Raw genomic sequence first — 25,497 nt, forward strand, 5'->3', positions numbered from 1 at the left:
ACCTTCCAGAACTAACACCAAAAAAAAAAAAAAAAGGATGTCCTTTCATCATAGTGGACTGGGATGCAAAAGTAGGAAATCAAGAGATGCCTGGAGTATCAGGTATGTTTGGCCTTGGAGTACAAAATGAAGCAGGGCAAAGGCTAACAAAGTTTTGCCAAGAGAACACAAAGGTCATAGCAAACACCTTCTTCCAACCACACAAGAGACAACTCTACATATGGCCATCACCAGATTGTCAATATAATATATTCAGATTGATTATATTCTTAGCAGCCAAAAAAGGAGAAGCTCTACACAGTCAGCAAAAAAGACCAGGAGCTGACTGTGACTCAGATCATGAACTCCATATTGCCAAATTCAGACTTAAACTGAAGAAAGTAGGGAAAACCACTAGACCATTCAGGTATGACCTAAATCAAATCCCTTGAAGTGATAAATAGATTCAAGAGATTAGATCTGATAGAGAGAGTGCCTGAAAACTATGGACAGAGGTTTGTAACATTGTACAGGAGGCAGTGATCTAAACCATACCCAAGAAGAAGAAATGCAAAAAGGCAAAATGGCTGTCTGAGACAGCCTTACAAATAGCTGAGAAAAGAAGAGAAGCTAAAGGCAAAGGAGAAAAGGAAAGATATATCCATGTGAATGCAAAGTTCCGAAGAACAGCAAGGAGAGATAGGAAAGCTTTCCCCAGTTTTCAATGCAAAGAAACAGAGGAAAACAATAGAAAGAGAATGACTAGAGATCTCTTCAAGAAAGTTAGAGATACCAAGGGAACATTTCATGTAACATTGGGCACAATAAAGGACAGAAATGCTATGGACCTGACAGAAGCAGAAGATACTAAGAAGAGGTGGCAAGAATACACAGAAGAACTATACAAAGAAGATCTTCATGATCCAGATAACCACAATGGTGTGATCACTAACCTAGAGCCAGACATCCTGGAATGTGAAGTCAAGTGGGCCTTAGGAAACATCACTATGAACAAAGCTAGTGGAGGTGATGGAATTCGAGTTGAGCTATTTCAAATCCTAAAGGATGATGTTGTTAAAATGCTGCACTCAACATGCTTGCAAATTTGGAAAACTTAACAGTGGCCACAGGACTGGAAAAGGTCAGTTTTCACTCTAAACCCAAAGAAAGGCAATGCCAAAGAATGTTCATACTACCGCACAGTTGCACTCATCTCACACACTAGCTAAGTAGAGCTCAAAATTTTCCAAGCTAGGCTTCAATAGTACCTGAACCAAGAACTTCCAGATGTTCAAGCTGGTTTTAGAAAAGGCAGAGGAACCAGAGACCAAATTGCCGACATCTGTCGGATCATAGAAAACGCAAGAGAGTTCCAGAAAAAATCTACTTCTGCTTCATTGACTATGCTAAAGCTTTTAACTGTATGGATTACAACAAACTGGAAAATTCTCCAAGAGATGGGAATACCAGACCACCTTCCTTGCCTCCTGAGAAATCTGTATCCATGTCAGGAAGCAACAGTTAAAACCGTACATGGAGCAATGGACTGGTTTCAAATTGGGAAAGGAGTATGTCAAGGCTGTATATTATCACACTGCTTATTTAACGTATATGCAGAGTTCAGTTCAGTTCAATTCAGTTCAATCGCTCAGTTGTGTACGACTCTTTGCGACCCCATGAATCGCAGCACGCCAGGCCTCCCTGTCCATCACCAACTCCTGGAGTTTACTCAAACTCTTGCCCATCGAGTCAGTGATGCCATCCAGCCATCTCATCCTCTGTTGTCTCCTTCTCCTCCTGCCCCCAATCCCTCCCAGCATTATGTTAAATGCCAGGCTGGATGAAGAACAGGCTGGAATCAAGATTGTGGGGAGAAATATCAATAATCTCAGATATGCAGATGACACCACCCTTGTGGCAGAAAGCGAAGAGGAACTAAAGAGTCTTTTGATGAAGGTGAAAGAGGAGAGTGAAAAAGGCTGCTTAAAACTCAACATTCAAAAAACAAAGATTATGGCATCAGGTCTCATCACTTAATGGCAAACAGATGGGGAAACAATGGAAACTGTGACAGACTTAATTTTCTTGGACTCCAAAATCACTGCAGATGGTGACTGCAGCCATGAAATTAAAAGACACTTGCTCCTTGGAAGAAAAGCTATGACCAAACTAGATAGCATATTAAAAAGCAGAGACATTACTTTACTGACAATGGTCCATCTAGTCAGAGTTATGGTTTTTCAAGTAGTCATGTATGGATATAAGAGTTGGACCATAAAGAAAGCTCAGTACCAAAGAATTGATGCTTTTGAACTGTGGTCTTGGAGAAGACTTTTGAGAGTCCCTTGGACTGCAAGGAGATCAATCAGTCAATCCTAAAGGAAATCAGTCCTGAATATTCATTGGAAGGACAGATGCTGAAGCTGAAACTCCAACACTTTGGCCACCCGATGAGAAGAACTGACTCATTGGAAAAGATCCTGATTCTGGGAAAGATTGGAGGCAGAAGGAGAAGGGGACAACAGAGGATGAGATATTGTATGGCATCACCGACTCAATGGACATGAGTTTGAGAAAGCTCCAGGAGTTGGTGATGGACAGGGAAGCCTGGCGTGCTGCAGTCCATTGGGTCACAAAGAGTTGGACATGACTGAGAGTTTGAACTGACTGATGAACTGTGAAATGATTACCACAATCAAGCTAATTAACATATCCATTACTTCATATATTTACAATTGTGTTGACAACACTTAAGATCAACTCCCTTGGAAAATGTCAAATATACAATACAATATCATTAAGTTCCCTCATGGCTCAGCGGTAAAGAATCTGCCAGCAATGCAGGAGACAATGGGTTCTATCCCTGGGGCAAGAATATCCCCTGGAGAAGGAAACGGCAACCCACTCTTCCATGGACAGAGGAGCCTGGCAGGCTGCAGTCCATGGGGTTGAAAAGAGTCAGACATGACTTAGTGACTAAACAGCAACAACAATCATTAACTATACTCAGCATTCTGTGCACTAGGGCTCCAGGATTTTTTTATCCTGAATTTCCAAACCTTTGTACCCTTTAACTGACATTGTTCCACTCTCCCCACACTGCTGGTCCCTAGCAAGAACCATTCTACTCTCTACTTTTATGAGTGACTTTTTTTTTTGATTCCACATAAATGTAAGATAATACAGTTTTTATCTTTTTGTATCTGATTTATTTCACTTAGCATAATGTCCCCCAGGTTATCCATGCTGTAAATTTTAGAATGTTGCTGGTAGTATTGGTTGTGTAAATTGTTAGAATTTGAAAAGCTATTTGTAATAACTATTCATAGTGAACATATGTATACCATATGAGCCAGTAATTTATTTCTAGGTCCTTGAACAGCAAAGAGATCAGTCAATCCTAAAGGCAATCAACCCTGAATATTCATTGGAAGGACTGATGCTGAAGCTGAAGCTCCAATACTTTGGCCACCTGATGCGAAGGGCCGACTCATTGGAAAAGACCCTGATGCTGGGCAAGACTGAGTGCAAGAGGAGAAGAGTATAACAGAGGATGAGATGGTTGATGTCATCACTGACTCACTGGACATGAGTCTGAGCAAACTCAGGGAGACGTTGAATGACAGGGAAGCCTGACATGCTGCAATCCATGGGGTCGCAAAGAGTCAGACTTGACTTAGTGATTGAATAACAACAGGTATTAGTGATCTTTTCTATGGAAAGACACATACAAGAATAAGAATATATAGATATATCAGATATATTATATATTGGGATATATGATAATGTGTGCATACATGTTCAGTTGTGTCTGACTCTTTGCAACCCCATGGATTGTAGCCTGCCAGGCTCTTCTGTCCATGGAATTTTTCAGGCAAGAATACTGGATTGGACTGCCATTTCCTACTCCAGGGGGTCTTTCCAAGCCAGGGATAGAATCCACATTTCCTGCACTGGCAGGCAGATTCTTTACCACAGCACCACCCAGGAAGCCCATGATAGTGTATACATATATTTACATATGTATGTTATGTATGATATGTATATATGTATGTAGGTGTATATGTATATATTCAATTTCATGGACAGAAAATTTTGGCGGGCTACAGTCCACAGGGGTGCGAAGAATCAGACACCACTGAGCAACTAAGCATAGCCAAATATATATATTAGATTATATCATCTTAACTTTTCTTTGTCATTCTTGATCTTGATGTACTCGTACTTGGGGGTGGGGGACTGGTTTGTTAGAGGTGTTTTCTCAGTGTTATTGTCCTACCCCAAGTGTTAGTCACTCAGTTGTGTCTGATTCTTTGTGATCCCATGGTCTGTCTGTGGGATTCTCCAGGCAAGAATACTGGAGTGGGTTGCCATTTCCTTCTCCAGGGAAATCTTCCTGACCCAGGCATTGAACCCAGGTCTCCTGGATTGCAGGCGGATTCTTAACCATCTGAGCTACCACGGAAGCCAGCAGCAGGCTTCCCTTGTGAGCCTGTGTATCAGAAGTCTGTGCTCCCATCCTTCCCTCAATAGGAAGCTACTAATGTTTGTCACTCAGTGCTTGCTCTCCTTGGCTTTGGGGGTGAGTTCTCTGTTATCCAGAAATTTTTCTGTTTTATTTTGATATAACAACAGGTCTGCACCTATGCCCTGCAGGTGATAGAGTTTGCTGTCCTTCTGCCAGCATCTTTTTTTCTTTTTTTAAGACTTTTTTTTTCCAATGTGGATCATCTTTAAATTCTTTATTGAACTTGTTACAATATTGCTTCTGCTTTATGTTTGATTTTTTGGCTGTGAGGCATGAGATCTTAGCTCCTCAACTTGGGATCATACCCCCCTCACTGGAAGGGAAAGTCTTAACCACAGGACTGCCAGGGAAGTCCCTCTGATTGCACTTAATGCTGTTGTTCCAGTGAAGGTGATCTGGGTGTAGCCTCCTTTCCCAGAGTAGGCGGCTGCCGTCTCCTGGTTTGCATCATAGGGTGGCTTTCTCTAGTCTCTGAACCTGCCTCCAGTCATTCTCACGAACACCCGCTGGGGTCCACAGTGGCGATCCTGCAGGCAGGTGCAAACTTCTTTCACGTCTGCCTCTCCTAGGGATCTGTACTCTCATAAAAGCCCTCACTTGGCCTTTCTCTATTCACTACCATTTTAGTCAAGTTTTCACACCAGTTTCTACAGTCGTTCCTCTTTTTTCCATGCTCTGCTCAGCTAAGTCAGTGCTTGTGTCTCTTCCATTCCTGGAAATTTCAGGTTCACTCTGAATTCCATTGAAGTTTTCCCTGCAAATCTAGCAGAAATCAAGAAAATTTTATGATTTTGCTGATTATCCAGCCTTTCTTTGTTGTTAGGATTCCAGCTTTGTGAATCCCAAGTAGAAGTCAGAAATCCTTCATGTTGTATTTGTCTGTGAGAAAATTTTAAATTTTGATGAGATTTTACTCCTTGTTTTCTTTTATGATGATTACCTGTGCAACCAATGGAAGAAAAAATTTAAGATTGTATAAACCGTCCTCCTTGGTTTAGAGCAGAGTTTTCCCATTAACCACCTTGAAACTCTGACTCTATCAACAGAGTCAAAACAAGTGTTCTTATTATGTTGTACAATAGATGGAAATAAGAGTGAAATCTCTTCCCAGTAACAAGATGAAGCTTGTTTTTTCCATAACACAGTAATCCCACCCTCAGCAAAGAGAATAAAAATAGTCACTCAACATCAGAGCTAATAGGACTTGGGATTCACTTCCAATACCTTTGACTGAGAAAACTCCATTATCCTACCTCTCAGAAAGGTCTTTTTGTCACAGCCGCCCAAAATTTTAAAGGCAAGTCAGAAATCTCCTTTAGCTTTAGAGGCATAGTTTTCAACCTGGGTAGCATACTGTAATCATCTGGGGAACTGAAAAATGCCAATGACATCTAAAAAACCAAACATGTAGAAACAGAGAGAAGAATGATGGGTGCTAGGGGCTGGGGGTTGGGGGAATTGGGGAGATGTTTAACGGTACAAACTTGCCATCAGTAGATAAGTAAGCTCTGAAGATCAAATGCATTTCATAGTGATTATAGACAACATTACCATGTCGTAAACTTCAAAGCTTCTAAGAGATTATCTGAATTGTTCTCACCACAAAAAAAGAAATGATAAAATTATTTAACATGTTAAAGGTGTTAGCTAATGCTATGGTGATAATCACATTTCATTATATCAAATCAGTACATCATATACCTTAAACTTAAATGTTAATTATATCTCGGTTTTTAGAAAAGCGGTTTATTATCATGAGGGATGCAGAGTTAAAGAAAATAAAAATGATTAAAACTGAATAGTCTGTGAACTAGTTTTTCTTGGTTATGAGAAAAGTGTATATCCATAATTAAAGTACTATCGACCCATGAAAAGGAATATCTGCTACAAGATGGATGAACTTTGAAAGTGTTTTGCTGAGTGAAAAAACAGCCAGTCACAAAAGGCCCCATATCATATAATTCCACTTATATGAATTGCCCAGAATAAGAAAACCATAGAGACAGAGAATAGATCAGTGATTGCCAAGGGATTAAGGGAGGGGAAATTGGGAGGCACAGAGGTCCTTTTTGTTGTGATAAAAATATTCTGGAATTAGATGGTGATAATGGTTGTACAACATTGTGAATATACTGAAAATCATTAAATTGTATACTTCTTTATGGGGTAAATTTTATGTTATGTGAATTAATTTTCAATTAAAATAAACAAAATCATAGTTAATCAATTAATTAAACCAGTGGGATTCCCCACCCCAAAGTAATTCTAAAATAGTCCCCAGATGATTCAAATGTGTAGGCTGGCTGCATGGGTGGAATCTGATACTGAGGGCTGTTGATAGTGTGGGGTGGATGCTTGGGTGAGGCAGGGAAAGAGTTATAGGGCAGAATTTCACAAGAAAAATAATCTTGTTAATGCTAACAAATGTTTTTATTGGGGTTAATTTCACTCCAGGAATTACATCACCTAAACAACAGAACACTTTGGAATTCTGTCTCCAGATATTTCACTGCATATTTGTTTTAGTCACAGATGATGGAGTTTCACATTGTTTGTGCTTCACGATCTCTCTTCAGATTCTCTGCACATGTCTTAGCACCCATTCTGCTCAGCTCTGTGTTGGAAGCTAGCTTGGATACAATCACAGGCCCTGAGCCCAACCAGGGCTTCACCAGAAGGATCTGGAGAAGAGAAGAACACCAGATGCAGACACATGAGTGAGTGGTCAGATTTAATGGTTTGCCTTGGCTAGAACCCCATCCTATATTATGGTCACCAGAAGAGAAGGGCCAAGGAGGTGGTCCTGGAGGAGTGTGTATAGCTTTCCTTGGGGTTTTTCTCAGGTCTCTCTTTCCTATTCAAGTATCTAGTCCTATGAGGCTCTCAGACTGATTTCTGAGAGGTCCCAACATAGGTTATAATCACGTAGGTAGATATTTCTACTTTGCATCCATAGGATAACCACAGAGGAAGGGACCAGGAAAAAGAAGGCTAATGGTCTTCTGCTTATCCCATGTGTAACAGATGAAGTGGCAGAGTTCCACCATGGACCCTATACTCTTCTTGGAGTATATCGAACTATATAGGCCAGGGATCTGTTTTTCAAGCATCTTTTAATATTTTAGAATTATTTGCATCTCCACCTACATTACTTCATTAACTTTCTAATTTTTCTAAATAGGTGATACCACTCTAATGGCAGGAAGCAAAGAAGAACTAAAGAACCTCTTGATGAAGGTGAAAAAGGAGAGTGAAAAGGCCGACTTTAAACATTAAAGAAACTAAAATCCAGCCCCATTACATCATGGCAAATAGAATGGGGAAATGTGGAAGCAGTGACAGATTTCCTCTTCTTGGGCTCTAAAAACACTGCAGATGGTGACCGCAGTCATGAAATCAGATGATTGCTTCTTGGCAGGAAAGCGATGACAAATCTAAACAGAGTGTTGACAAGCAGAGACATCACCGTGCTGACAAAAGTCCATATAGTCGAGGCTATGGTCTTCCCAGTGGTTATGTATGGTTGTAGGAGCCAGACCATAAAGAAGGCAGAGCGCCAAAGAATTGATGCCTTTAAACTGTGGGGCTGGAGAAGACTCCTGAGAGTCCTTTGGACAGCAAAGAGATCAAACTAGTCAATCCTCAAGGAAATCAGTCCTGAATATTCATTGCAAGGACTGATGGTGTAGCAGAAGCTGCAATAATTTGGTCACCTGATGCGAACAGCCATCTCACTGGAAAAGTCTTGAAAGGTTGTTGCTGAATGATAAGACGCTGGGATTCTTGGCCTCCGGGGGAGACGAATTCAATCTGGGGCCAGAGACGAGGCTGGATCGCTCAGAGCTTTTGTGTAACAAAGTTTTATTAAAGTATAAAGGAGATAGAGAAAGCTTCTGACATAGGCATCAGAAGGGGGCAGAAAGAGTAACCCCTGCTAGTCTTCAGCTGGATGTTATATAGTCACTAGCAGTGTGTTAATGAAAAGAAAGGAATGTCGTAAAACTCAGAATGGCACCAGGCCCCTCATCCATAAATTGCATTTTGTGATAATCCTGGCACCAGGTGATTCATCCCAGGCCATAAAACGATTGACTTGAATTTTTTAGAAGGGCAGATTACCATACAAATAATTTCATTTACATAGATTAGGGGAACAATATCTGAGTATAACATACTGGTTTGTCAAGTAGGTTCTGAGCCTTTTGGTGGAACTTGAAGACAGAGTCTGGGGTACATTAACATAGCTTAAGACAAACATTTCCATAAGAAAAATGTATTGGTTAACTCAAGGTTTGAGAATAGTTAGCTTCAGGTGAAACCAGGTGTCATGGCAACACAGCATTTTAAGAGAAACCTGCTTTTACATTTGTATAGAGAAGGGAAAAAATATTTCCAGTTTGTTCCCTCCTGCCACTTAAGAGAGATAAAAATGTCTGGCACTTGCAGCCTATTTCCTCCCTTTGGAGACCCCTGGCCTTCCTGCCTGTTACCCTCTCAGTCCCTGATGCTGGAAAGATTGAGGGCAGAAGAAGAAGAGGGCATCAGAGGATGAGACGGTTGGTTTGCATCATCGATGCAATGGAAATGGACCCGAGCAAATTCCGGGAAATGGTAAGAGACAGGGAGGTCTGGAGTGCTGCAGTCCATGGGGTCACAAAGAGTCAGACACAACTGGGTGACTGAACAACAACAAAAGTTGCTCTAGAAGAACTGACAGCAAAATGCTTGAAATAAAGAGGTCAGTTGCCTTATTTGGAGTGCATCAAGGAGGACGGGTTCTGAGGGTCAGAGAGCAGTGCAGAGTGTGGATGGGGACAGCTAAAGGGAGCAGCAGGGCAGCCTTGGGGCGGCAGGAAAGGAGAAGGCCTTGAGGAGGCTTCCTGAGGACTTCACAGTGAAAAGGCCAGTAGCTCCTATCACTGCAGCTCTAAGAGGAGAACAAAGACAAATCATGAGCTCTAGACCCAAAACAACCAAGTGCTGCTTGAACATAACCTTAAGACTCCAAAAGTGGAGTGAAAGTCTCTCAGTCATGTCCAACTCTTTGTGACCCCATGGACTACACAGTCCATGGAATTCTCCAGGCCAGAACACTGGAGTGGGTAGCCTATCCTTTCTCCAGTGGATCTTCCTGACCCAGGAATCGAACTGGGGTCTCCTGCATTGCAGGCGGATTCCTTACCAACTGAGCTAAAAGGGACATTAAAATCCATCTATCCCAAATCAAACTCACTCATCCCAATCATCATATTTTGCCCTTTTGTGTTAAAAATGTTCTTTCCCTCAACTACACCTCAAATAATACTCTCTCCATTCATCTGGTCAGTGGAATGCTGAAATCTGGGAGACATCCTGAAAGTCTTCAATTTCCCCAGTTTCGATCAATTCACCCTATCAGTTCTACATGCTAAATAGATCTCAAATGTTCCCAATTATGCATTTTCTCCTCAGATACTACTTTAAGTTTTCATTGCTGTGTTCCTGATCTCTTGTACATATCATTTATATTTTTATATTAACATATATCCTAAGTCTATTTGTTTGTGCATAAAGTCACATAGATTTACTCACATGTGCATATATCATCACTCACACATACACATGTACAGATATGCATCATTAGGATATGCATGCATATGTAAGTGTATTTATATGTCTATAAGCATATATTCCCAAATATGTGTAATAAAGAATAAATATATCCATATATTTGTGCACAAATGTATGTGTTAAGTAATTTTTTGGTCGTGTCTGACCTTTTGTGACCCCATGGGCTGTAACCCACCAGGCTCCTCTGTCCATAGGATTCTCTAGGCAAGAATACTGGAGTGGGTAGCCATTTCCTTCTCCAGGGGATCTCTCCCAGGGATTGAACCTATGTCTCCCACATTTCGGGCAGAGTCTTCACCATCTGAGTCGCCAGGGAAGCACACATGCATGTGTTTATGTATATAGCTATGTATTATAATACCTAAATATGTGTGTTTCCTATATTATATGAGATTTAAGTATATATATGTGTGTGTACATACACTTAAGTATGTATTATAGATATTTCTTAAAATGACAAACTTTATAATTTTACCTTTGTTTCTCTCTACAGTTCATTTCCCATCATTTTCACATCTTATCTCCCATTATGGCCACAGCAAACTACTTCAAGTTTTCTGAATTTACCATTTCTGCTGCTCCCTCTGCCTGGAAAACCTGCTCTGCTCCTTTTCTTCACATGGCTAACTGTCCATTTTGTTTCAAGAATCTTCTCTGAACCTTTGTCACCTTGGTGAAGCTTCCTCGATGCCTAATCTGAGTTTAGTGTCTCTTACTTGTGCTTCCACAGCTCCCTTCCTTTCCCCTCTGGGTGCAGGTACAGCATTCAGAATAAATGTCTTCATCATGGCCATTTTACTCAGCACGAATTACTGGGAATGTCTAAATCAGACCATGTGTTGCCTCCTTTCAGAGCAGGGCAGGTCATGCTAGTACTTGCAGTGTTAGCAGTGAAGCCAGGAGCAGTCACTGAACATGAACAAAGACTTCTACCCAGAGGGAGGTAGCCAGGCTCCTCGGAATTTCCCTTGGAAAGGAACGTCCGTCAGGATCAGGCTGACAGCATCAGGAGCTGGGAGTGGGATGGGCACAGTGAGAAGGGACTTTGGTGGGTAGTTTGCCAGGTGCCCATCAGATTCCACACTGGGGGAAGCCCAGGTGACCCGGCAGGAGCTCTTTCTCTAAGGACAACGAAGGGCTGACTCAGGATCTCCAGGCTCAAGTAAGTGGAAGATTCAGGGACGATGTCCTCTCTTCACAGATGGTTATCACTACTTCCATCTCTTCTTCCTTGTGCCTTTCAGGAAGTCTCTGATCCCTGCATTTCTAGAGTCTTGACAGACCTATGTTTGAAGACTATGAGATTTGGGGGCTCCAAAGGATGGGGTGACCTGAGAAGTCTCAGTCACCTCTAGGGAAAATCTTTTTTCAGTTTTTAAAAATCACCATAAATATTCCACAGTGAGGTATTTTTGTTTGTCTCTATTTTTCCTTAATTGTATGTGTGTGTGTGTGTGTGTGTGTGTGCGCGCGCGCGCCACAGCAAATGCCGGGCTCAACTGCTAGAGTCTGTTTTGATCAGGAGCAAATAAACTATTATTCTTATGTATGCCATTTCTTAGTCATACACTAGTAGTGTTAGCAGTCCCCATTGCATAGTACTCTTTGCAACTAGGATTCCTCTTCTCTAATATTACTAGTTAGGATGAAGAAAAATAAAGATAAACAGAAACACCTCACTGTGGAATATTTATGGTGACATTAAAAAATGATATCTGTAGAATTATTGGCTTTCAAAATGTAACATGAATGACCTTCATAAAAATATTTTCACTCAGTCACCCTAAACAGGTAAGAACATATATCAGAAACACTTGATTTAGCTTAAAAAAAATTTAGCAGAACAGGGGTGAATTTTACTGTTTCTATAATATGGGAAATTTTCCTATGATCCCCCTGGCTTAAAGATCTCTTTTTCTGTGATCTGATTCACTTTCCTGGCAGGTTAAACATGATTTATGTTAGATTTCATAGTCTTTTGTTGGCCTATTTGCTTTTTGTTTGAACATTTAAAAATCTTTTTATGTTAGTAAACTATTACATAACATAAAATTTACCATTTTAGTCACTTTTAAGTGCACATTCAGTGTGCATTTAAAGAACTGATTGTCTTGGCAAGGATCTCCAGTCTAGCGTATGGGGCAACAAGCTCTCCTGGTTGACCATTCAAATGTATTAAAGCCTGAGACAGTACTTTAGTGCACCTGGCTGAGATGGTTTTACCTGCTAGACAATTAATCTGTTGCTTTAATATTCTAATTTTTCTTTTTACTAACCCTACCGTTTGTGGGGTTTAAGGGAGGTGGAATCTCTGTTCAATGTTATGGACTTTTGCCTAATCTTGCATATCATGACATTTGAAACATGATCCCTGATCACTGTTCAATGAGGGTATGTACGTCAGGAAAACAAGAACCAATTTTTCTAGATTTAATATGTAGTTATGTTATGATGATGTGTATGGTAAGACCCAGTTTATGGTTAAAAAAACTAATTTTCATAATGCCCTAATGGTGACAGCCTGGCTTGCACAGGGACAGAGGAAAGCTTGGGTTAGGCCAAATACAGTGGCTACATATACCAGGGCAAACTTAGAACCCTCATCTGGAAGGCGGGAGCCAATATAATCAATTTACCAATCTCTTACCAGTTGGAAATTCTGCTGAAATACCCCAGACTCCTTTGGCAGTTGCCTTGGATATTATTTAGAACATACAGGATATAAAATTACTACATTAACAATGTCTCTGTATTTCATTTTTGGCAATGTGCCATCCTACCTGACCACTCCTTTTGTGCACCCAATCTGCTATATCTACTGAAAGATCAGTTGCCAGGATACATACCCAAGCTAGGGCATCAGCTTCTTGCTGCCAAGGGGTGTCAGCATATTATAAGCAGGGACATGTAAGATAGTGAGGACTACCTCAGGCTCTTGAAAGTAAATCCAAATATCTTTCTACCAATCCTGACCCCATGAGGGCTTATTCATGACCATCCACTCCTCAGCTTCTCATTGTCCAAGCCAAGGGGTTTATCCCTTCAGAGCAGTCCGTCAGTGCAAAGGTGAACAGCCCAGGGTCAACCTGAGTGATCACCAACCAAACTGCTCTGAATTCAGCCTACTGGCTTCTGTGGCTCATTTCTATTTCCAGACATCTGTTTATCAGGCACATAGCATGGCATTTTCACATTACTATAACCATTCACTGTTCATTTTATCATAATCCCCTAACATTTAACAAACCTTTTTTTTTCCTGAGGGCAAAAAAGATGACTATCACATTTGTGTGCTGAGTCAAAAGCCAAGTCATTATAGAACTGGCAAAAAGCTTTCATGATTGGCTGAGAAATACCGTTTCATTCTTCCATTGCTTTTACTGGCCATATAGGTCCACAAATATGTTTCTAACTGTGAGTCTTCCAGGACAGAAAATTCAGAGGGATTGTGCCAACTAAAGGGAAGAAAGTCATATTCCCTTCTAAAATGGCCACTTGGTTCATCACTCCAGACAGGCTAAATCTCTGTCTTTAGACTTTCCTTTGTAACTAAATGTAACTGACTGTGTCTATGTTTAGAACACTGGGACCTTGAGATTAGGACCTATTCCCTAAACAGACAGCCACTTTCCCAGCTTCCTTGGTGGCTCAGACAGTAAAGAATCCATTTGCATTCAGGAGACCTGAGTTCGATCCCTGGGTCAGGAAGATCCCCTGAAGGAGGGAATGGCTACCCACTCCAGTATTCTTTCCTGGAAAATCCCATGGACAGAGGAGCCTGGTGGGCTGTAGTCCTTAGGGTCACAAAGAGTCAGACATGACTGAGGGACTAACACACTTTCCCTGGGGAAGTAGTTCACCAAATGGAGTTTACAAACCAGAAGACAAATGACATCTAACCTGACAGAAAGCAATCTTTTAATGGGAAAGAAACCAGTGGCTGGACTTGGTGATTACAATGGCCATTCTTAAGGGCAAGGTTGCTAGATTTAGTAAATAAAAATTACAGGATGCCAAATGTTGTACTGAAAGTATGTACACTAAAAAACTGTCACTGTTTTATTTGATATTAAAATATAACTGGGAGTCTTACATTTATCTGGCAACATTATTTGGCAGTCCATTACTGCAGAAAAAGAGATGTAGAGATATGTGATTTCTGCAACTTCTTGCTCCTCTTAACACTGTCTCTAAACTGGCCTCATTTCTTATCACAGGCGTAATGGAAATGACAGGACAATCTTTCTCTAGATACTTTGTTGCCATGCTCCTCCTGCAGATGATAACACCAAGTTCAGGTATGAAGTTTTCTCCTACTCTTCTGAGCCACACCAATATCAAGTACGTCAGGAAAACAAGAACCAAACAAAAGGGACCATTGTTTCTAGATTTAATATGTAGTTATGTTATGATGATGTGTATGGTAAGACCCAGTTTATGGTTAAAAAAACTAAATATTTCTAATCAGCAAGTCTTCTTTATCATGTCCCCAGATTTTCCTTAGGTTCCATGGAGAAGAGACAAATAAATACCTAATACTTGCCCTTGAGAACTAAAATTCATATTTAGGAGACATTTAAGTACTATTTATACCTTGAGGAAGTGGTCTAAATCACAGATCCATACTAGAATCCATGTGAATTATTAGCAAAATAAGGATGGGATAGATTGGTGGAAACTTGACAGGTGATGAAAATTCACATTTGTAAAGGGATATATACAAAGCAGAAATAATAGTATACTTCACTTCGGTTCAGTTCAGTCGCTCAGTCGTGTCTGACTCTTTGTGACCCCATGAATCGTAGCACTCCAGGCCTCCCTGTCCATCACAAACTCCAGGAATCTACCCAAACCCATGTCCATCAAGTCAGTGATGCCATCCAGCCATCTCATCCTCTGTTGCCCCCTTCTCCTCCTGCCCCCAATCCTTCCCAGCATTAGGGTCTTTTCCAATGAGTCAACTCCGCTTCAGGTGGTCAAAGTATTGGAGTTTCAGCCGAAGCATCAGTCCTTCCAATGAACACCCAGGATTGATCTCCTTTAGGATGGACTGGTTGGATCTCCTTGCAGTCGAAGGGACTCTCAAGAGTCTTCTCCAACACCACAGTTCAAAAGCATCAATTCTTCGGCACTCAGCTTTCTTTATAGTCCAACTCTCACATCCATACATGACTACTGGAAAAACCATAGCTTGACTAGACAGACCTTTGTTGGCAAGGTAGTGTCTCTGCTTTTAAATATGCTATCCAGGTTGGTCATAACTTTCCTTCCAAGGAGTAAACGTCTTTTAATTTCATGGCTGCGGTCACCATCTGCAGTAATTTTGGAGCCCAAAAAAAATAAAGTCAGCCACTGTTTCCACTGTTTCCCCATCTCTTTCCCATGAAGTGATGGGACTGGATGCCATGATCTTAGTTTTCTGAATGTTGAGCTTTAAGTCAACTTTTTCACTCTCCTCCTTCACTTTCATCAAGAGGCTCTTTAGTTCCTCTTCACTTTCTGCCATAAGGGTGGTATCGTCTGCATATCTGAGGTTATTGATATTTCTCCCAGCAATCTTGATTACAGCTTGTGCTTCTTCCAGCCCAGTGTTTCTCATGATGTACTCTGCATATCAGTTAAATAAGCAGGGTGACAATATACAGCCTTGACATACTCCTTTTCCTATTTGGAACCAGTCTATTGTTCCATGTCCAGTTCTAACTGTGACTTCCTGACCTGCATACAGGTCTCTCAAGAGACAGGTTAGATGGTCTGGTATTCCCATCTCCTTAAGGATTTTCCACAGTTTATTATGATCCACACAGTCAAAGGCTTTGGCATAGTCAATAAAGCAGAAATAGATGTTTTTCTGGAATTTTCTTGTTTTTTCTATGATCCACTGGATGTTGGCAATTTGATCTCTGGTTCCTCCGCCTTTTCTAAAACCAGCTTGAACATCTGGAAGTTCACAGTTCATGTATTACTGAAGCCTGGCTTGGAGAATTTTGAGCATTACTTTACTAGTGTGTGAGATGAGTGCAACTGTGCCGTAGTTTGAACATTCTTTGGCATTCCCTTACTTTGGGATTGGAATGAAAACTGACCTTTTCCAGTCCTGTGGCCACCACTGAGTTTTCCAAATTTGCTGACATGTTGAGTGCAGCACTTTCACAGCAGCATCTCAATATATTTAGAGATAGGTAATAGAAAGCCTGTCTAGTTTTTGGCAAAATGCCAAAGAATTGATGCCTTTGAACTGTGGTGCTGAGACTTCTGAAAGTCCCTTGGACATCAAGGAAATCAAACCAGCCAATCATAATGGAAATCAGCCCTGAATACTCACTGGAAAGACTGATGCTGAAGCTGAAGCTCCAGAATTTTGGTTATCTGATGTGAACAGATGACTCACTGGAAAAGTCCCTGATGCTGGAAAAGATTGAGGGCAGAAGGAGAAGAGGGTGTCAGAGGATGAGATGACTGGACAGCATCACCAATGCAATAAGCATGAACTTTGGCAAACTCCGGGAGATGGTGAGGGACAGGGAGGCCTGGCCCACTGCAGTCAGTGGAATCACATAGAGTTGGGCACAACTGGGTGACTGAACAACAACAATAGAAAACCTGAGACATCAAATGGAGTATAAGATTTAAACATTTCTATCAAAAGCTGCTTATTAAATGACAGAAATCTAAGTGATGCACATTTAGGTGGGATCCAGCCTTTGGCTAATAAAACAGTGCTGCTACCAATGTCTTTAAACATACGTTTTTTAGCATACCTGTGAGTACAAAGGTAGCAAATATTCCAATGAATAGACCTGATGGTCAAAGGTTATGTGTTTTTTTATTATGGTATTGAATATGTCATTCTGAAATCGTTACTAGTCTACATTTCCACCAACAGGTAATATCACTATTTCAGATATTACAGGTACCAGAGCTTTTTATCTTTTCCAAACTTACAGATAAAAAATAAATTCTCATAGAGACTGTATTTTACCTTTTTGTTAATGAGTGAGACTTAATATCTTTCAAACAAAAATTGTATTTCATTTTCTCTGAACCACCTGCATAGGTCTTTACTCCACGTCTTCTTTGTACTGTTGGTTTTCCCTCATTGCTGTTTAAGAACTCTTAAATATTGGGATTTTTTAATCTGTTGTACCTATCCCACTTATTTCTTACCAGTTTATAATTGTCTATTGACTTATTTATTACATTTTGAATATGCAGAGAGGTTTTTGCTTTGGATTTTTATTTTATTTTATAAATTATGATGTTTCCAAAGTCCCCCTTTATCTTGTCCTACTTGTTATCCTCATTGACTTTTAAAATTTTACTACTTTTTTTTCTAAAGCAGTTTTATCTTTACAGAAAAATTGTGTAGAAACCACACAGAGGGACTTTCCTGGTGGCCCAGTGGCTAGGACTCCATGCTCCCAATGAAGGAGACCCAGGTTTGATCCCTGCTCAGGGAACTAGAACACATATGCTGCAACTAAGAGCATGCATGCTGCAACTAAGAGCGTGCATACTGCAACTAAGACCTGGCACAGCCAAATAAATAGATAAATATTTGTTAAAAAGAAATTACATAGCGTTTCCATAAAACCCCATTCTCCCTTCCTCTCCCTGCCCCTCCAAAGTTTCCCATACTACGAATATCTTCTATAGTGAAGTATTAATACATTTGCTACAATTGATGAAAATGAACCAATTGGTTCATCAATTGTAGTAAATGTATTATTAAATCAAGTTCACATTAAGGCTTGCACTTGGTGTTATAAAATTATCTGGGTTTTAACAAATTATTATATAAATGAATGCAAGTGGCCTCTGCATACTGGCCCTCCATTGCTTACTTCTTTAAGCCTGAGACCCTTTCACTCGAAAGCTTGCCAGTGTCAAACTCAGATTTTGACACATCCAATTGTTTTAAATATATAAAACATGAGCATACTTTTAACTATGTAATGCCTTTCTGCTTTTTATGTCCCTTGGAATTGCAGCCAGCATCTGCTAGCCATAGGTAAGATAAGCCCTGTAGCTAGAGAGACCCCAAGCCACTGCTGTCCTGCAGAGCCCTTGACTCCTCACTGTGCTGTGGAGTAACATTACTAGACACACAAAACTTCTCCCTGACTCATCTGTCCGCTGTGACTTCCCCTGCCCTTCTCCCCTTTCGCACGGTGTTCCCTGTCTCTAAATGGTCTCATACTGTGGGGACTGTCCCCATGCGTCTGTCAAACTGCTTCTCAAATATAGGTGCTACTGCCACCTTGTGGTGTATCTTTCTCATTGCTCAGCTCTTAAATCCTCAAATGTACTATATTAATATATGCATAATGCCATGTGTCTTCCATTACAGTATCATACAGAACCATTTTACCCCATATTAAAAATATCCTACTTTCCTTGTGCTCCTCAATACCTCCTGCTGAAGTCCTAGTAGCCACTGCTGTTTTCACTGTTCCCATAGTTTTGCTTTTTTCCAGAATGTCGTGTACTTGGGATCATACAATACATACATAGCCTTTCATAATGACCTCCTTACTTAGCAATATGCATTTAAGTTTCCTCCATGTATCTTCATGATTTGTTGGCTCAGTTCTTTTACCACTGAATAATATTACATTGTCTGGATGTACCAGAGTTTGTTTATTCATTCACTTATTGAAGGTTATATTGTTTGCTTCTAATTTGAGGGCAACAACTGAGTGACTGAACTGAATTGAACTGATAAATAAAAGTGCTAGGAAGATTGATGTGAAAGTTTTTGTGTGGATTTAGTTTTCAACCCATTTGGGTTGCATACCTAGAAGGGTGATAGCTAAAACATATAGTGATTACATATTGAGCTTTGTAAGGAATTGCCAAACTCTTCTGTTAAGTGGCTATACCATTTTGTATTCCCTACCAACAATGAATGAGAGTTTCTTATGCTCCACATCTTTGTCAGCATTTGATGTCAGTGTTTGAATTTCAGCCATTTTAATAGGTTTTTGATAGTATTTGATTGCTTTAATTTACAGTGACTAATGATACATGATATTAAGCTTCTTTCATATGTTTGTTTCAGTTCAGTTCAGTTCAGTTGCTCAGTCATGTCTGACTCTTTGCAACTCAGTGGACTGCAGCATGCCAGGCCTCCCTGTCCATCACCAAATTCTGGAGTTTACTCAAGGTCATGTCCATTGAGTCAATGATGCCATCCAACCATCTCATCCTCTGTTGTCCCCTTCTCCTCCTGCCTTCAATCCTTCCCAGCATCAGGGTCTTTTCAAATGAGTCAGTTCTTCACATCAGGTGGCCAAAGTTTTGGGGTTTCAGCCGAAGCACCAGTCTTTCCAATGAACATTCAGGACTGATCTCCTTTAGGATGGACTGGTTGGATCTCCTTGCCATCCAAGGGACTCTCAGAGTCTTCTTCAACACCATAGTTCAAAAGCATCAATTCTTTGGCGCTCAGCTCTCTTTATAGCCCAACTCTCACATCCATACATGACTACCAGAAAAACCATAGCTTTGACTAGACAGACCTTTGTTGACAAAGTAATGTCTCTGCTTTTTAATATGCTGTCTAGGTTGGTCATAACTTTCCTTCCAAGGAGTAAGTGTCTTTTAATTTCATGGTTGCAGACACCATCTGCAGTGATTTTGGAGTCCAAAGAAATAAAGCCTGTCACTGTTTCCACTGTTTCCACATCTATTTGGCATGAAGTGATGGGCCCAGATGTCATAATCTTAATTTTCTGAATGTTGAGTTTTAAGCCAGCTTTTTAACTCTCCTCTTTCATTTTAATCAAGAGGCTCTTTAGTTTTTCTTCACTTTCTGCCAAAAGTTGGTGTCATCTGCTTATCTGAAGTTATTGATATTTCTCCTAGCAATCATGATTCCAGGTTGTGCTTCATCCAGCCCAGTGTTTCTCATCATGTACTCTGCATATAAGTTAAACAAGCAGTGTGACAATATAAGCCTTGATGTACTCCTTTCCTTATTTGGAAACAGTCTGTTGTTCCATGTCCAGTTCTAACTGTTGCTTCCTGACTTGTATACAGATTTCTCAAGAGGCATGTCAGGTAGCCTGGTACTCCCATCTCTTTCAGAATTTTCCATAGTTTATTGTGATCCACACAGTCAAAGGCTTTGGCATAGTCAATAAAGCAGAAATAGATGCTTTTCTGGAACTCTCTTGTTTTTTCAATGATCCAGCGGATGTTGGCAATTTGATCTCTGGTTTTTCTGCCTTTTCTAAAACCAGCTTGAACATCTGGAAGTTCACAGTTCATGTACTGTTGAAGCCTGGCTTGGAGAATTTTGAGCACTACTTTGGTAACGTGTGAGATGAGTACAGTTGTGTGGTAGTTTGAGCATTCTTTGGCATTGCCTTTCTTTGGGATTGGAAGGAAAACTGACCTTTTCCAGTCCTGTGGCCACTGCTGAGTTTTCCAAATTTGCTGGCATATTGAGAGCAGCATCATCTTTAGGGTTTGAAATAACTCCTTGGAAGGGAAGTTATGACCAAACTAGACAGAATATTAAAAAGCAGAGACATTACTTTGCCAACAAAGGTCTGTCTAGTCAAGGCTATGGTTTTTTCAGTCGTCATGTATGGATGTGAGAATTGGACTATAAAGAAAGCTGAGCACAGAATTGATGCTTTTGAACTGTGGTGTTGGAGAAGACTCTTGAGAGTCCCTTCGACTGCAAGAAGATTCAATCAGTCCATCCTAAAAGAGATCAGTCCTGAATATTCATTGGAAGGACAGATGTTGAAGCTGAAACTCCAGTACTTTTGGTTCCCTGATGCGAAGAGCTGACTCATTTGAAAAGACCCTGATGCTGGGAAAGATTGAGGGCAGGTGGAGAAGGGGATGACAGAGGATGAGATGGTTGGATGGCATCACCAACTCAGTGAACATGAGTTTGGATAAACTCTGGGAGTTGGTGATGGACAGGGAGGCCTGGCGTTCTGCAGTTCATGGGGTCACAAAGAGTCGGACACAACTGAACGACTGAACTGAACTGAACTGAATTGAAATTCCATCACCTCCACTAGCTTTGTTCATAGTGATGCTTCCTAAAGTCCGCTTGACTTCTCATTCCAGATGTCTGGCTCTAGGTGAGTGATCATACCACTGTGATTATCTTGGTCATGAAGATCTTTTTTGTATAGTTCTTCTGTGTATTCTTGCCACCTCTTCTTAATATCTTCTGCTTCTGTTAGGTCCATACCATTTCTGTCCTTTATTGAACCCATCTTTGCATGAAATGTTCCGTTGGTATCTCTGATTTTCTTGAAGAGATCTCTAGTCTTTCCCATTCTATTGCTTTCCTCTATTTCTTTGTACTGATCACTGAGGAAGGCTGTCTTATCTCTCCTTGCTATTCTTTGGAACTCTGCATTCAAATGGGTATATGTTTCCTTTCCTCCTTTGCTTTTGGCTTCTCTTCTTTTCACAACTGTTTGTAAGGCCTCCTCAGACAGACATTTTGCTTTTTTGCATTTCTTTCTCTTGGGGATGGTCTCGACCCCTGTCTCCTTACAATGTTGTGTACCTCCATCCATAGTTCATCAGGCACTGTCTTTCAGATCTAGTCCCTTGAATCTGTTTGTCACTTCCACTGTATAATCATAAGGGATTTGATTTCGGTCATACCTGAATGGTTAGTGGTTTCCCCTACTTTCTTCAATTTAAGTCTGTATTTGGCAATGAGGAGTTCATAATCTGAGCCACAATCAGCTCCTGGTCTTGGTTTTGCTGACTATATAGAGCTTCTCCTTCTTTGGCTGCAAAGGTTATGATGAATCTAATTTCAGTATTGACCATCTGGTGATGACCATGTGTAGAGTCTTCTTTTGTGTTGTTGGAAAAGGGTGTTTGCTATGACCAGTGCATTCTCTTGGCAAAACTCTGTTAGCCTTTGCCCTGCTTCATGCTGTACTCCAAGGCCAAATTTGCCTGTTACTCCAGGTGTTTCTTGACTTCCTGCTTTTGTATTCCAGTCCTCTATAATGAAAAGGACCTCTTTTTTAGGTGTTAGTTCTAGAAGGTGTTGTAGGTTTTCATAGAACCATTCAACTTCAGCTTATTCAGCATTACTAGTTGAGGCATAGACTTGGATTACTGTGATACTGAATGGTTTTCCTTGGAAATGAACAGAAATCATTCTGTTGTTTTTGAGATTGCATCCAAGTACTGCATTTCAGACTCTTTTCTTGACTATGATGGCTACTCCATTTATTCTAAGGGATTCTTGCACACAGTAGTATATATAATGGTCATCTGAGTTAAATTCACCCATTCCAGTCCATTTTAGTTCGCTGATTCCTAAAATGTTGATGTTCATTCTTGCCATCTCCTGTTTGACCACGTCTAATTTGCCTTGATTCATGGACCTAACACTCCAGGTTCTTATACAATATTTCTCTTTACAGCATAGGACTTTACTTCCATCACCAGTCACATCCACAACTGGGTGTTGTTTTTGCTTTGGCTCAGTCTCTTCATTCTTTCTGGAGTTATTTCTCCACTGATCTCTAGTAGCATATTGGGCACCTACCGACCTAAAGATAGGGAGTTTATCTTTCAGTGTCCTATCTTTTTGCCTTTTCATATTGTTCATGGGGTTCTCAAGGCAAGAATACTGAAGTGGTTTGCCATTCCCTTCTCCAGTGGACCACATTTTGTCAGAGCTCTCCTCCATGACCCGTCCATCTTGGGTGGCCCTACACGGCGTGGATCATAGTTTCACTGAGTTAGACAAGGCTGTGGTCCATGTGATCAGATTGGTTAGTTTTCTGTGACTGTGGTTTTCAGTCTGTTTGCTCTCTGACAGAGAAGGATAAGAGGCTTATGAAAGCTTCCTGAATGGATAGAACTAACATATGTTCCAGCAATCCCACTTCTGGATATATATCCAGAGAAAACCATAATTCAAAAAGATACATTCACCAATGTTCATTGTAGAACTATTTACAATAGTCATGACATGGAAACAAACTAAAGAGCCATTGACAAATGAACGGATAAAGAAGATATGGTACGTATACGCAAGGGAATATTACTCAGCCATAAAAGTTGAAATAATGCCATTTGCAGCAACATAAATGGACCTGGAGATTGTTTTACTGAGTGAAGTAAGTCAGACAGAAAGAAAACTATGAAATGATGTTGCTTATATGTGTTATGCCCGATGTCCGAATCCCCGAGCGGGAAGAGAGAAGGCCTCCAAGACAATGCAACTCGCAAAAAGGGAAGTTTATTGCTGACTTGAGTCAGGGCTCATGCCGCATCCAACGCAGTGGTGCGGGGTCAGAGAGCCCCGAGCCCAAGCTGTTACACAAATTTATAGGGTGAGCACACGCCGTTGGTAGTTGGTTTAAGCAGATTGGTTACAAGTTTGCAAAGCAATTTCATTGGTCAAACACACTTAAAACTTTCGCACGCGGGACTTTCCCAGGGGTTTCCGCCCCGTTCCTAATTGGCAAACAGCGGTCAGTGTTAAGCTGATTGGTTGTATCCAGGTGGCCTGATAATCTTACCACCCAGAAGTAGGAAGGCCTACTCCTAATCTAAGCTGCCTGCCGTGGCATTACTTCTGCTCGCCTCACATATGTGGATTCTAAAAAAGAGTAAAACTTATTTTTTAATCTAAAACATATTTACAAAACAGTCACAGATGAGGAAACAAGCTTATGGCTACCAGGGAGGAAAGGCTGTGGGGGGTAAACTGAAGACTGGGATTGACACATACACACTACTGTATATGAAACAGGGGCTTCTCTGGTGGCTCAGCTGGTAAAGAATCCACCCGCAATTCAGGAGACTCGGGTTCGGTTTCTGGGTCAGGAAGATCCCTGCAGAAGGAAATGGCAACTCATTCCAGTATTCTTGCTTCGGAAATCCCATGGACAGAGGCTACAGTCCATGGAGTCACAAGAGTCTGACACGACTAGTGACTAAACCACCACCACATGTATGAAATAGATAAATAGTAAGGACCTGTTGTATAGCAAAGGGAACTCTTCTCAATACTGTATCATTATTAAGGACAGAGTATTAATACTCTGTCCTTTATTAAGTACCTAGCCTGGTGGACTTTTAGCTGGTCTCTGCTTTTCTATTTTCTTGAAATTTATGTCTTGATCCTATTCAAAGGGAAAATTTTGGAGGATCTAGAAAGATACTAGAGAAGACTCTACACATGGACATCACCAGACGGTCAACACAAAAATCAGATTGATTATATTCTTTGCAGCCAAAGATGGAGAAGTTCTATACACTCAGCAAAAACAAGACCGGGAGCTGACTGTGGCTCAGATTATGAGCCCCTTATTGCCAAATTCAGACTGAAATTGAAGAAAGTAGGGAAAACCACTAGACCATTCAGGTATGACCTAAATCAAATCCCTTATGATTATACAATGGAAGTGAGAAATAGATTTAAGGGGACTAGATCTTATAGACAGAATGCCTGATGAACTATGGACGGAGGTTCATGACAATGTACAGGAGACAGGGATCAAGACAATCCCCATGGAAAAGAAATGCAAAAAAAGCAAAATGTCTGTCTGAGGAGGCCTTACAAATAGTTGTGAAAAGAAGAGAAGTGAAAAGCAAAGGAGAAAAGAAAGATATTCCCATTTGAAAGCAGAGTTCCAAAGAATAGCAAGGAGATATAAGAAAGCCTTCCTCAGCAATCAATACAAAGAAATAGAGGAAAACAACAGAATGGGAAAGACTAGAGATCTCTTCAAGAAAATTAGAGATACCAAGGGAACATTTCATGCAAAGATGGGCTCTAATAAAGGACAGAAATGGTATGGACCTAACAGAAGCAGACGATATTAAGAAGAGGTGGCAAGAATACACAGAAGAACTATACAAAAGAGATCTTCATGACCCAAATAATCACGATGGTATGATCACTGACCTAGAGCCAGACATCCTGGAATGTGAAGTCAAATGGGCCTTAGAAAGCATCATTATGAACAAAGCTAGTGGAGGTGATGAAATTCCAGTTGAGCTATTTCAAATCCTGAAAGATGATGCTGTGAAAGTGCTGCACTCAATATGCCAGCAAATTTGGAAAACTCAGCAGTAACCATAGGACAGGAAAACATCAGTTTTCATTCCAATCCCCAAGAAAGGCAATGGCAAAGAGTGCTCAAAGTACCACACAATTGCACTCATCTCACACGCTAGTAAAGTAATGCTCAAAATTCTCCAAGCCAGGCTTCAGCAATACGTGAACCGTGAACTTCCAGATGTTCAAGATGGTTTTAGAAAAGGTAGAGGAACCAGAGATCAAACTGCCAACATCTGATGGATCATCAAAAAGGAAGAAAGTTTCAGAAAAACATCTATTTGTGCTTTATTGACTATGCCAAAGC

At 40.6% G+C, this 25,497-nt stretch overlaps 1 protein-coding gene across 3 annotated transcripts in view; it reads left to right on the forward strand.

Moving 5' to 3' along the window:
• The first annotated feature begins 11,049 nt into the window (after positions 1-11,049).
• LOC122437004 (putative selection and upkeep of intraepithelial T-cells protein 1 homolog) overlaps positions 11,050-25,497 on the forward strand; it is a 32,829-nt gene continuing 18,381 nt past the window's right edge. For all 3 annotated transcript variants that reach the window (XM_043461401.1, XM_043461402.1, XM_043461403.1), the window contains exons 1-2: positions 11,050-11,279; positions 14,335-14,415. In XM_043461401.1, the coding sequence (XP_043317336.1) occupies positions 14,340-14,415 (76 nt within the window). In that variant the 5' untranslated portion in view covers positions 11,050-11,279; positions 14,335-14,339. The remainder of the gene's footprint in view (positions 11,280-14,334; positions 14,416-25,497) is intronic.

The sequence above is a fragment of the Cervus canadensis genome, chromosome 2 (assembly GCF_019320065.1).
Source record: "Cervus canadensis isolate Bull #8, Minnesota chromosome 2, ASM1932006v1, whole genome shotgun sequence".
Taxonomy (NCBI): Eukaryota; Metazoa; Chordata; class Mammalia; order Artiodactyla; family Cervidae; genus Cervus; species Cervus canadensis.